The following is a 13,344-nucleotide window of genomic DNA, read 5'->3' as shown; positions in this document are numbered from 1 at the left end:
TTCCTCCCCCAGGGGATCTTCCCAACCCAGGGATTGAACCCACTGCATTGACAGGTGGATTCTTCACCACTAGCGCTACCTGGCAAGCCTCAGCTTTGACTTATGGACCTTTGTCAGTAAAGTGATGTCTCTGCTTTTTAATACTCTGTCTAGGTTTGTCATAGCTTTCCTTCCAAGGAGCAAGTAAGTGTTAGTTGCTCAGTCATGTCTGACTCTTTGCAACTCCATGGACTGTAACGTGCCAGGATCTTCTGTTCATGAAATTCTCCAGGCAAGATACTGGAGTGGGTTGCCATTCCCTTCTCTAGGGGATCTTCCCGACGCAGGAATCTAAACCGAGTCTCCTGCATTGCAGACAGATTCTTTACCATCTGAGCCACCAGGGCTGCAGTCACTGTCCGCAGTGATTTTGTAGCCTCCAAAATAAAATCTGTCACTGCTTCCACTTTTTCCCTTTCTGTTTGCCATGAAGTGATGGGACTGGATGCCATGATCTTACACAAGCCCCTTCACCATGTCAAGGCTGTGATCCATGAAGGGGAATATTCCTTGATAGTTTGATTAAAAGTGAGGTTGGATATTAATTCTATAAAGAAGAATCTTATTTTTTTTTTAATGTAAAATCGGCTTTACATAAGCAGACATTAACACTAGGTACCATGAGGGCAGCTCATAATATTCAATGAACCAGTATAGTGTTGTGAATTACTCCTGTTAGTATATTTTCTTGGGTTTTATAACAACACTCCAGGAGATGGTGAAGGACAGGGAGGCCTGGTGTGCCGCAGTGCGTGGGGTCGCAGCGTTGGACGTGACGGAGGGGCTGAACACCAACAAATACGAGCACAGCCTGGTTTCATTTACTGTAAATGCCAAGACTCCACTGTTCTGTCGAAGTTCTTTCAGATCACTCAATTTCACCAAATTTTTCATGTAAAAATATAGGGCTTGTTTCATTAGAATATTCTGATTAGTGATTTTGAGCTTCTGTATAAAAAAACTTGGGTTCCACCTTCTAGGACATGATGCTCAACTAAAAAACATTCATTTTATTAGACTCACACAATATAAGTGGATCTTGGTAGTTATTTTTTGCTCTGTAGACCTACTGTTGAGGTGCTCTGGTTGTCAGCAGCTACTTGAATTTGTGAATGTTATCTTCAGTATTCTCAACCGCACTGCAAAGCAACGTGTGTAAAAATAAAAACCTAAGATCTTGTGTAAGTTGGTGTGGGATTTAGCAATGTTGATTTCGGGCACCAAGCATTATATCTGCGGTGAATTTACCAACTGATTTTTGGCTTTCCTGGAGTTAATTCACCAAAACACAAATATGTATTTACTATGTGCCACACGGAAGCAAGCAAGACAGGTAGCTCTTCTGGCCTTCAAAGATTTTTAGATTCTGCTTTTGGGAGACTTCTTATCAGGGACTTAAGAACAAGGTAATTTTGGACTGTGATTAGTGCAGTGGAGTAAATAAGTGTGTGTGTGGGGGGTTGATAACCTTGACCCGGGGAATCAGACCGTGGCTGAGGTGGGGGTGGGGGCAGGAAGGAGATGGCTCTAGAGAGGGAAAGAAGGCCTTCCTGGGGCCACACGATTAAGCTGAGACCTGAGAACAATGAGAGGTCCTTGGGCAGCAGGAAAGTTGTCTGAGGACAAGGGGGTGGCAGCTGCAAAGGCCCTGGGGCTTTGGGCTCAGTGTGTTTAAGAAGCAGAGCAGGCAGGTATGCGGAGCTCTGTGTTTTAAGATCTACCAACGGCAACTTTTCCCAGGTAATAATAATGATACGGCACGTCTCCGTTTCAGATGGTGGAATCGCACGTCTTAGGGTGTATGGTACTGGACAAAAGGACTGGACCGCGGGTGACCCCAAAGAACCGTTAGACCTGGTGACCGTCGCCTATGGGGGTGCCTGTGTAGGATTTAGCAATGCACACTTTGGGCACCCAAACAATTTAATAGGTGAGACGATGCTTGAGGAGCTTGGGACATGTGGGCCTCACACTGAGCACCCGGTATGGTATGAATCACTTAAGAGGAAGGGGCCGTCTCAAGCCATATGGGTGGGTGAGGTCCTTCATACAGGATCGAAAGCCTTTAAGACAGGAAGTAAATCAATAGCAATCTCCCTAATTTTGGCTTAAGCAGTTGCTCGGGTGTGAACTTGCTGACGCATTCACCTTAATGGAAACCACGGATGTTGCACTGCTCAGGCGCACGGGGTCTGCTCTGATCACGCCAGTGAATGTTTATTCTAAACATTCTCGCGTTTAGGATAAAATGCGATGGTACTCTGACATACTACTAAACACTGTTTTTGGCAGGAGTCGGCACGGCGAAGTCAATGGCAGACGGCTGGGAAACAGCACGGAGGCTGGACAGGCCCCCGATACTGGAGGTGAGACGTGAAAACGCTGCGTCCCAACGCTTCCCAGAAAGTAAAGGTTGTTTTCTTCATTTGATGTCAAGGAGACTGATAGTTTAGAAACCTCTCAGGCGTTGTTGTAAATACTTGCTGCTTCTACATGTTTTCTAAATCTTCTACTGTTTCAATGTGATATCAGAGCCAGACTACACAGAAAGACCTAGAGGTCAAACTTGCTAATTAACGCTGGCTGTTCTAACACATCACTGGAATCATCCCTTTTTTAATACAAAAAAGCTAGAGCATCTAAATTTAATAAAAGCCCATGAGTAAATTTGTTGATCTGGAGAGAAAAAAAAAAGCACCATTTCCTCATCTTTGATTTTTGTGTATCCCTGGGTGAGACCACTTCTGTGAACGTGTGATGGCTCAGCTGTTTAATTTGACCAGTAACTAACTCAAGGTAAGGAAGTAAAAAAGGAAAGAAAACACCTTTCAGTGTGTAAATCATATCACAGACTTAATTGTAAACACCCCTTTCACGGGTTAGTTTTTGTATCACCCAATGCTTCCAAATATAAACAAACTCTCCTCACTAGAAACTTGTGTTTGGAGGCAGGTCATATATTGGTATAGATGTGGTCAAAGACATATCTACTTTGAAAAGTCAAACCAACCACAGGAGCTATTGGCTGGGTTGGATAAACACCCTTTGGAGTACAGCATACTACCTGAGTTCACGTAATGTGTGCTAAGTCAGGTCCAGCTTTTTGCGATCCTGTGGACTGTAGCCCGCCAGGTTCCTCTCTCCATGGGATTTCCCAGGCAAGAGTACTGGAGGGGGTTGCCATGCTGTCCTCCAGGGGATCTTCCCGACCCGGGGACTGAGCCCTGGTCTCCTGCATTGCAGGCAGACTCTTTACCACCAGGGATGCCCTACTCCTTTCAGGAGGAAATGACACATGCGTGCTAACCTTGTTGCTGGCTGGTTTTCAGGATTGCTGTCTTGAATGACAGCAAGCTGACTTAGGTTGTTTCTTCCTTTTTTTTAATTCTAGAATGATGAGAATGGTATTCTCCTGGTTCCAGGCTGTGAGTGGGCAGTTTTCCGATTGGCGCATCCTGGAGTAATAACTCAAATCGAAATTGACACAAAATATTTCAAAGGTAAACGTAATGGCACTAGGAAACCGCTTATAATTGGTGTGCTGGTCATGATGGCAGGAGGCTCCATGCCGCAACTAAATTAAAACTATGAAAAAGAATAAAGACAGCAGGCTCCAGCAGGGGAGGGACTCAGGGCAGCGGGCTGTGGACCTGGCTCTCCACTCACAGTTGTGCAGCTTCAAGCGTGTTATGTGAACTCTTCGCACTCTGCTTCTCTCTTTATAAAGCATTAGATGTGCACTCGACCACAAAAGTCATGAGGTTCTATGAGGCACTAAGGCTCTTCACCACAGGGGCCCTGAACTCCATGTGGAAAAAGCCTATGAAACACTTGCTGGTTAGGTCGTCGAAAGAACGGGGTGGGGGTATCGTCTCAGGGGAGGGATCGCAGGCAGCTTGATGACTGTTTCTCCTCCGGGCAGTGCTCTACACACATTTTAAATTACAGCCTTCCTTTAGTAAAATAATACTTGGAAAAAGCACCCTTAATATTCCTTATTTATGTTCTTATGAAATAGATACATGTTCCATTCTATTAAGTTCAAAAGAGGTTACTAAACTTCTATAATCGTTAGGTCTTGCCAAGCACCGTGGTGGGTGTCTAATGACTCTTTGGCCGTCTTTGAGTAAATACAGCAGTTTGTATTCATACACTGCATGCTTGATTTTTAAATGTCTTGTGACTCATTATGACCTCACTCAACTATTAACTCTTCCATCAAGGGTCAGTATATATTTAAGGTGAAGTTCATCCTCAATGGGTAGATGTAAACAGTTTCAAGAGGTCTTGATAATTTGAACTCCTGTTGGGAAGACCATGGTTTAGATCTGATTAGCAGCCACTGTTTCCACTTTTCGGCATGACTGGCCCAGGGCAGCTCCTGAAGGTCAGGAGGAATGTCAGTCCTGCTATCTTCTTGCTGTTTCGGATGTTCAAAAATCATCTCTAGTGATATATTTCATCCACGGTTCTCTGTGTGGTAGTTTAAAGTCACTTCTTTATTTTTGCAAGGGACAGTTTAGCCAAAACCAGGGTGAAAGTGAAGTCGATCAGTCATGTCTGACTCTTTGCGACCCCACAGACTGTAGCCTACCAGGCTCCTCCCTCCATGGGATTCTCAAGGCAAGAGCACTGGAGTGGGTTGCCATTTCCTTCTCCAGGGGATCTTCCCGACCCAAGGATCGAACCTGGCTCTCCCGCCTTCCAGGCAGACGCTTTAACCTCTGAGCCACCAGGGCCAGGGTAAAAAGCAGCAAATCCGTGGAGCCAGGGACCCCAAAGTGCAACGTGGCATGGATGCACTGGTCGTGGCCTTGGCTATCTCTGTCAGCCAGGATGATGGTCATGGGGATCGGGAACAAGCCAGCATCCAGTTATAATATCAAACACGCAAGGCCTAATACATACACCCACACACACACGTGTACACACGCATGTACACACACGCACGTATATACACATGTGCACACACATATGTACACGCGCGTGTATATTAAAGACACAGAAACAGTCACTGGGATGTCCTCTCACTGTGCCCCAGAAGCATGCTCACCTCACCCATGCTCACTTTTTGCTGGGTCTTTCGATCTGATTTAAAAGGTCAACATTCCATAAACCAAACTGCGCTGAGTGCAGAGTGGAGAAGGTGCCCTTTGTCTTGTTCCAATAGGTAATTCTCCTGAGAGCTGTAAGGTGGATGGCTGCATCCTGACGACTCAGGAGGAGGAAGACATGGTCAGGCAGAAGTGGGACCTTCCAGGCCATAAGTGGAAGCCACTGCTTCCAGTCACAAAGGTAGTGTGGTGTGCGACCCCTTGGGGTCACGAAGGCAGCCCTCCAGCGGGCTACTTCAGTCAAGGCCGGATTTCAAAGGGTTACAGTTCCACCCCAAAGCTTCTGCTCAGTTGAACTGTGCAATGAATGAGATTTTAAAAACTGTCTCCGCCCCTTTGTATAATAAAATGATGGGCTGTCTCGTCTCACGTTTTTGCATACCTAACTCTCAAATTTTCTTTTAGACCACCTTGTTCAAGCATGCATACATGGAGAAACGTTTCCGCGATGTACTAACTCTTTAGGCAGGGAGCTAGCATATTTAGGGGCAGCAGGATGGGGCCAGCCGTGGGATGGATGCAGGAGGGGCGTGGTCATTTTCAGGTCAGAGACGGGAGTGAGCGCTGCTCCCCTTAGTGAAGGGTGACCGCTCCCATGGCCCCCTGTCTGCTTTCTTTTTCTCACCAGTTTGTCTGCTTACTTAACTATCAGAAAGAAACATCACGGGGACCTGAGTATTCATGCCGGTCTCTTTGGGGCATCCTGTCCCCAAAAGCAGATTGCTAGGCGAGCCAAATTATTATCATGGAATAACTTTTCACCTTTTAAGGCCTAGAGTCCAAGTGGATGGGTGGCCTTGGGAGAGTCAGCCCCCTGGTCATTACAAGGACCTCCGCCTCCCCTCTCTTTCCAGCTGAAGCCCGATGAGATGCATGTGCTGGACAGCCTGACCCCCGAACTGCAGGACGTCATCACCCACGCCAAGTTCACCATCACCCCCGACGGGGGCGTGAGTCGCCTCCGACTCAAGGGCTTTCCCAGCTCCATCTGCCTCTTGCGGCCCCGCGAGAAGCCCATGATGAGGTTCTCGGTGAAGGCGGGGTTCAGGGCAAACCTCTAACCCACATGGAACCTGTACAGTGACTCAGACTCTTCTTCTGAAGTATTTTCAACACCTGAAACTTAAGTTTCTAGCAATTAGTGTTTTGAAGGTCAATGTAATTCCTGATGATTTAATAAAGTGGTCACTCTCACACACTGGTGACATTTAGTGTCATTTAATGTCATTTAATGGAGTGCTTGGCAGTTGGATCCCTGGATTGGGAGGATCCCCTGGAGGAGGGCCTGGCAACCCACTCCAGGATGCTTGCCTAGGAAACCCCATGGACACAAGAGCCTGGCGGACCCCAGTCCATGGGACCACAGAGTCGGGTACCACTCACTTGTGGGACACTTGGTAGTTCAAAGCCTGGCTGTGGCTGTGCAATAGCAGGGTTTCTTTATTACTTTTTTAAACAGTTGTACAAGACACTGATACTTTTATAACATCTGTATTCTGTGCCTTCAGAGGTACTTTAGCACTTCATACGTAGTCTACTGTCCTGAAAAGTTTGCTGAAGCCCATCAAAGCCACTGGAAAAATATAATCCTAGAAGCATTCTCTGTCTGGGTTGAAGAGGCGGGGCTTGCCTTTACCTGGAACAGGAAGTGACCTTCCCAAGGTCACCCAGGCCCTTGACTCGCTCCTGCTGCACACGAAGGTGCATGCTGAAGGTTACACTTTGGAGGCAGCGCGGCCAGCTGCGCCTGCTCGCCTGGATTCCCACGTGCTCTGGATGGTTCGTGGCACATCCTCTGACCAGCTTTAATTGTCTGGATGGTCCTGTCCGCCATCTCCCCTCTGCTCGGCAGAGCGGGAGGCGGAGGAGCAGGGGGAGGGTCCCGGTGGGGCCCAGGGCACCCTTGGCCTCCTACCCCACACTGTGGCGGGTGCCTCCCTCCGTGGCCCCGAGCTCCGCGGGCCTCACCTGCCGGGACTCGGATGCCCGTCGCCTGGCCTGGCCCTGCCCCCGCCCCTCCCCTGTCTGGCTTGGCCGCCTCTTTCCTGGGCGGCGGGGCAGGTGGGCGGCGGTCACAATTGCCGGTGGCGTCAGCGCGGGCGGTGGGCCCGTGGACCCGGCGCCCCGGGGGCCGGGCTGCCCTGCGGCGGCTGGAGCACACGGGCGGCGGCCGGGCGGCAGCGGAGGTGCGCGGCCATGGGCTCGCGCGCGCCGCACGCGCTGGTGGACACCACGCCCGCCAAGACCATCGTGGTGTACCGCAACGGCGACCAGTTCTACGTGGGCCGCAAGTTCGTGCTGTCGCGGCGCCGCGTGGCCACCTTCGAGGCGCTGCTGGAGCAGCTGACCGAGCAGGTGGAGGTGCCGTTCGGCGTGCGGCGCCTCTTCACGCCGACGCGCGGTCGCCCGGTGCTGGAGCTGGACTCGCTGCAGGCCGGCGGCAAGTACGTGGCGGCCGGGCGCGAGCGCTTCAAGAAGCTGGAGTAAGTGCCCGCGGCCCGCGCGCCCCTGCCCCGCGGGGGCCGCCGTCCGGCCCCCGGCCCCCCAGACGGGGACAGCGCCGACTCTGCCCGGCCGGCGCCAACTCCTGGCGCGCCATGCACCATCCGCCTGGTGATCAGGGCCGAGCAGAGTCTGTCCCCGGAACGTCAGTGATGCAGAGGGTCAGGAAGGGGATGGGGAGAGGACGGCGGGCCTGGCAGTGAAAATAGGGCGCCAGGGCGCGCCTCTTTGGAAAGGCGGGAAGCTCTGTGGGGAGAAGGGGAGTCGGCCACACAGAGCAGAGAGGGAGGCAGAGCTGGGTCATAACTGGTCCAGACTGGCGTCCCTGGGGACCTGGGCGCACGAGTGCTGTGGGCCTGCTCACCATTCTCTATCCTGCTAGATTCAGACCCTACTGAGGACAGGCACCTGGGATTCTGGAAGTTCTGGCAGCTAAGGAAATGCAGATGTGCCTTCCAGCCTCTGAATGCCCGCCGGGAGCAGGGCAGGGACACCCCTGCCACCCCAGCGCTGCAGAGGTCAGGACCGCAGCCGGGGAAGGATGTAGGTGTCCTGAGCAAACAGGCCCATGTACCAATTCCAGAGCCCCCTGGAAAGCCATGATGGAGCTGGCCGGGTTCAGGCCATCCGAAGTGCTTTGGGTGCCCACCCAGAGCGTGAATTCAGTTCTGTTTCATTTAGCCTGGGGATGGTATTAGTGCAATACCAGTTTGTGAGATCTTTCAGCAAATGGGGTCACCACACTTCTGTTCATAGCCTTACTTTTCTCTCCAGGAGTACGTCTGTCTCTGTGCTCTGACAGTCTTCATCGTTTCTGTAAGCTCTGGGTACCTCATTATACAAATGTCATATCAGTGCTGCGCTTTCTTAAGTTCCTTAACAAAAGCTATTGTGTGTGTCTTCCTGGAGGGCAGCCTGGGAGAACTGGGGAGGCTGCGAGGGCCTTTCCGTGTGTGTTTCGGGGAGATAAGACACAAACAGAAGTAACTGCAGAAGAGAAAGCAGAGACTGCGCGGACAGGCACAGGTGTTGAAGTGCAGGACCTCAGAAAAGGCTTCCTTTAGAGAGCAGAATCCGCCTGCAATGCAGGAGACCCTGGTTTGATTCCTAGGTCAGCGAGATCTGCTGGAAAAGGGATAGGCTACCCACTCCAGCATTCTTGGGCTTCCCTTGTGGCTCAACTGGTAAAGAATTCGCCAGCAATGTGGGAGACTTGGGTTTGATCTATGGGTTGGGAAGATCCTCAGGAGAAGGGGAAGGCTACCCACTGCAGTATTCTGGCCTGGAGAATTCCATAAACTGTATGGTCCATGGGGTCGAGAAGAGTCAGACACAGCTGAACAACTTGCACTGCACAACAGAGCGGAAGGAGAAAATCGCTTGTTTGTTCGTCCTCCGTGGATTCCCGGGCTGCCTTGGCGTCACTCACGTCTTGTGTCTTCCTTTAGAGATATCATTTCTGTTCCTTACATGTTGTTGACGCCATTTCTTTTATTGTGAAATATGTCCTGTACACAGAGGAGTGTGTGTGTGCTCAGTTGCTGAGTCATGTTCAGCTCTTTCGACCTCATGCACTGTAGCCCTCCAGGCTCTTCTGTTCGTGGGATTCTGCAGGCAAGGATATTGGAGTGGGTTGCTGTTTCCTCCTCCAGGGGATCTTCCCCACCCAGGGATCAAATCTGCATATCCCGTGTCTCTTGCATCTCCTGTGTTGTCAGGCAGATTCTTTACCACTGAGCTTCCTGGGAAGCCCCATATACAGAGGAGTATGTGCAATTTTATGTGTAGTTTAAAGAATAGTAATAAAGCAAGCCTCTGTGTGAACCGCGATCGGGAGTCAGGAAAAGAGGATGACCAGTATTTTCAAAACCTCCTATCTCCACTCCCATCCCTTGCCCACACGGAAACACTATTATGGCTTTTGTGATAATCATCGTTTCATAATAATCTATCCCTGAAGGATACATTTTTTCCCAGTGTTTTATGTACTTTATGTAAATACAATTATGCTGTGTGTATTTTGTTACTTGCTTTTTCACACAATAATATGCTTCTGAGGCTCATCCATGTTGTTGCTGCTGCTAAGTCGCTTCAGGTATGTCTGAATCTGTGTGACCCCATAGACAGCAGCCCACCAGGCTCCCCCGTCCCTGGGATTCTTCAGGCAAGAACACTGGAGTGGGCTGCCATTTCCTTCTCCAATGCATGAAAGTGAAAAGTGGAAGTGAAGTCACTCAGTCGTGTCCGACCTCAGCGACCCCATGGACTTCGGCCTTCCAGGCTCCTCCGTCCATGGGATTTTCCAGGCAAGGTACTGGAGTGGGGTGCCATTGCCTTCTCCGTCATCCATGTTAACAGCATGTAACTATAGGTCATTTGTTTTCACTGTTAGGTATTATTTTGTTGACTGACATACCAGTTTATTTATTCAATCTGTTGGTGGATAATTGGGGTTGTTTTAAACTTCATGCTAAGTCAGCACACTTGTGCACATTCCTCTACCCATCTCCTGGTGCACGTGGGTGAGACTTCCTCCCGGACAGCATGTGGGTTATCGGTTGCTGCGTGTCCTGTTCATGCGAGCTTACTGGTGGGAAGCAGTGTTTATTGTCTCATAGTTCCTCCTACCAGGAAGTCTGGAGCAACTTAGTCAAGTAGTTCTGCTTCAGAGACTCTCGTGTGTTTGCAATCAAGATGCTGGTGCAGTCACATCTGAAGGCCTGACGGGGGCAGGTGCTTGCAGGCTCATGCCCATGGCAGGAAGCTTCATCTGTGTCGTGAGGCATCCACGGGAGATCTAGCTGCTGGGTCTCCTGGGCAGGAGTGGTCCAGCCCAAAGCCACAGTGGCTCTTGTTACAGCTGCGTCTCTGTTAGGCTGTCTTCTCTCACCCTCTGCCTCATTATCTCTCTGTGCTGCACATTTTTACTTTTAAAACTTATTTGCAGAAATAATTTGAATGGTATCATCCCAGGTCACGGTCACTTTAACACAGCTTCAGAGTGTGGGGTGGTTCGGACCACCCAGGGGTCTCTAGGGGAGTGGGTCATGATGACCCCCTGGCTGGCGGGCCCTGAGGCCATGCTTTGTCTGTGGTTCATCCTCTCTGCTCTCTGCTCCCAGCAGCCACCACCCCAAAACCAAAGTGGCCCCAGACACCGGGCTCTTGTCTTTCTATTTCCTTTCTTTCCTGGACTGTGCTGACCCCTCACTACCTTGTTACGTTGCAGAGGTGTGTTTTTCAGTTTGTCCAGTTGTACTTGTTTTTAAGAGGATACGTTGATCAGGGTTCCTTAGTCCACGGTTCCCAGAGCCGAGGTCTTCTCATCCTTTTTCTTTTTAATAAATCTGTGGATGACAGTGTCCTTCAGCCCATGGAAGGTGCTTTTCATTGTCTTCTAACTCAGTGGTTGCTGATGAGAAATCAGCCATCATCTTTCGCTTCTTTGAAAGTAAAGTTTTATCCTTTTTGGCTTTTTGAAATGCACGGGTTGAGTCCGGATGCTGTGCTTTTAACAGCGTGTCTAAGTGCGGCCTTTCTGGCGCTCCCTGCATCCCGGATGGTGGCGTCGCCGGCTCGGGGGAGTTCTCAGCCAGCCTCTTCGGATGCGCTGTGCCTTGTCTTCCCGCTCTGCTTCCAGTGTCCGGGTGGGTGTGGGCGGGCCTGTTTCACTGGCTCAGACCTCCTCTTTCTAGTCTCTCTCTCTCTCTCTCTCAACGTTGTGCTGTAATCTAGGCACTCTCTTCCCATAGATCTTCTGATTAATTTTTCTGCCTCTGTGTCCTACACTATCAAACCTACTCATTGAATTTTAAATCATTTAATTTTTCATTTCCAAACATGCTGTCTGGTTCTTCTTTCAAAGCTTCCGTTTTATTCTCTTGGGTCTCTCGGTCCTGCATGTGTTTTCAGGTTTGCCTTTTGTTGAGGTCTTGCCCCGCTGTGATCTGTTGGGGATTTTCTCCCGGGACTTGGAAGCGACAAACCTGAAAGAAGGACACGTGGACAGTCTCTTGCAAGGACTGACAAGTTTATTTCTGCAGTCAAGCTTTTTTATAGAAGCAGGAACAAAGAGCTTAAAGTATGCGGCCAGCAGAGCGCATACGGAGTTAACACATAATCAGTAGAAACATTTCAAGGACAGCGCGCTCTAAATGACTCATGGGCTTCTCCCACAACCCGCTCTCACAAGTAACATCCCTACTTATTATTAACTCTTGGCGCCCAGCATAACCAAAGGCAGGAGATGTCTTTCTGTCCGTAGCGCAAAGCCGAGTGCTTCTGGCCCTTCGCCATTTTCCCAGGGACTTTCTCCTTTTACGGCTGTTTTGCACTGCGCTTCCCAACATGATCTGCGCCTGCAATCCCACTATTTGAACTTGCCTCCATCTTCTCTTCTTTCACCTGGTTTTCTCCTGTGGTCCTTGCTAGCCTTGTTAGTTTACTTACGTTTTGAATGCAAATGACTCCTTTTCCACGGAATTCGTGTTTTGAGGAGATTCTTTGAGGCCCGAGAAAAAAGTGAGATGTTCCGGAGGGGATTTCCATTTTCTTCTCCCAAATGCCCAGGATGCTCCCTATCCAAAGGGCCCTCCAAATTGTCAGTATCTTGAGTTTTTCAGGGCCACCCAGATAGAGGTATTTTGTGAGCTAGCTGGCTTGCGATCTAAGTTCTTAATGGCATATGCAGATGTGCAGACTTGACATCCTATTGCTTTTGAAGAAAAATCATAGACGTCATAGTTGCCAAGAGGTAGCGTCTGGATTGGGGCTTCCCAGGTGGCGCAGTGGTAAAGAACCCACCTGCTCATGCAGGAGACGCAGGAGACCTCTCATTTGTGGAGAGACTTTCAGGGCTTACTGAAAATGTTTTGGACTCATGGCAGAAATACTGAGAAAGACGTTGAGGTGTTTCTTTTCCTGGATTTCTTAAGGTCAATTATTATATTCTGTAGGGAATGGAAGGTGATCCAGTTCACTGAGCAGGAAGGGGAGGAGGGGTTCCCACGTGGTGGAGACCCTCTGTTATTTTGCATTTTCCGGGTACCTTCACTGCTATCGAATGGATGGGAGGGGTTTGCATGCAGAGTTCAACATGGAGAGGCATTTGGATTTCGCTTCTTCACTACCTTTTAAATCAATGAAGTATGAAATCGGAACCCAGATGTTGGTGAATAAAGCTCTGAAAACTGTTTGGGCTTAATTTACACTGGTATCAGTGAGCTAGCACTTGTCCGAATGTATATTCTGTACTTACTGAGCCACTGAGTGGCTAAAATTAATTTCCACCGGCAAATAAGGTTCTAACTGTGCCGCCAGCGGATGGACTTTGAAGTGCAACCTGATGATGTATGAACCGCCCCGGAGGTCTTCTCATAATAACGGCTGGGAAACGGTACATTGGGAAGACAAGCAGCGTAAAGTCTACGCAAATCCAGTCATCATTCACATTTCCTACACTTTCTGGAATAAATTAATTTGAGATGAGAAATATAATTTTTCTCTATAAAACAAAATATTGTAGGCTAATAATTACTTAAAAGATAAATGTCCCATAAAGCCTGGAATTAATGATTTGTGGAGAAAGTTGTATTCACAATAAAATGTAGATCAAGGCATTCTGTGTGTATATGTTTGTGTATGTGCCACATATGTGTGCACACACGCATGTCTCAGTGTGCATGTGTGT

At 49.3% G+C, this 13,344-nt stretch overlaps 2 protein-coding genes across 5 annotated transcripts in view; both read left to right on the top strand.

The window, feature by feature from the left end:
• The window catches only part of ALLC (allantoicase), a 30,907-nt gene extending 24,560 nt beyond the window's left edge, over positions 1–6,347 (top strand). For both annotated transcript variants that reach the window (XM_061426709.1, XM_061426710.1), the window contains exons 9-13: positions 1,814–1,969; positions 2,332–2,405; positions 3,431–3,539; positions 5,210–5,334; positions 6,008–6,347. In XM_061426709.1, coding sequence (XP_061282693.1) covers positions 1,814–1,969; positions 2,332–2,405; positions 3,431–3,539; positions 5,210–5,334; positions 6,008–6,214 — 671 coding nt within the window. In that variant the 3' untranslated portion in view covers positions 6,215–6,347. The remainder of the gene's footprint in view (positions 1–1,813; positions 1,970–2,331; positions 2,406–3,430; positions 3,540–5,209; positions 5,335–6,007) is intronic.
• A 946-nt stretch (positions 6,348–7,293) lies between these two features.
• The window catches only part of DCDC2C (doublecortin domain containing 2C), a 68,917-nt gene continuing 62,866 nt past the window's right edge, over positions 7,294–13,344 (top strand). For all 3 annotated transcript variants that reach the window (XM_061426707.1, XM_061426706.1, XM_061426708.1), the window contains exon 1: positions 7,294–7,636. In XM_061426707.1, coding sequence (XP_061282691.1) covers positions 7,350–7,636 — 287 coding nt within the window. In that variant the 5' untranslated portion in view covers positions 7,294–7,349. The remainder of the gene's footprint in view (positions 7,637–13,344) is intronic.

This window comes from Bos javanicus, chromosome 8 (assembly GCF_032452875.1).
Source record: "Bos javanicus breed banteng chromosome 8, ARS-OSU_banteng_1.0, whole genome shotgun sequence".
NCBI lineage: Eukaryota > Metazoa > Chordata > Mammalia > Artiodactyla > Bovidae > Bos > Bos javanicus.
The sequence above is the reverse complement of the archived record's forward strand: the minus strand, read 5'-3'. Positions and strand labels throughout refer to the sequence as shown.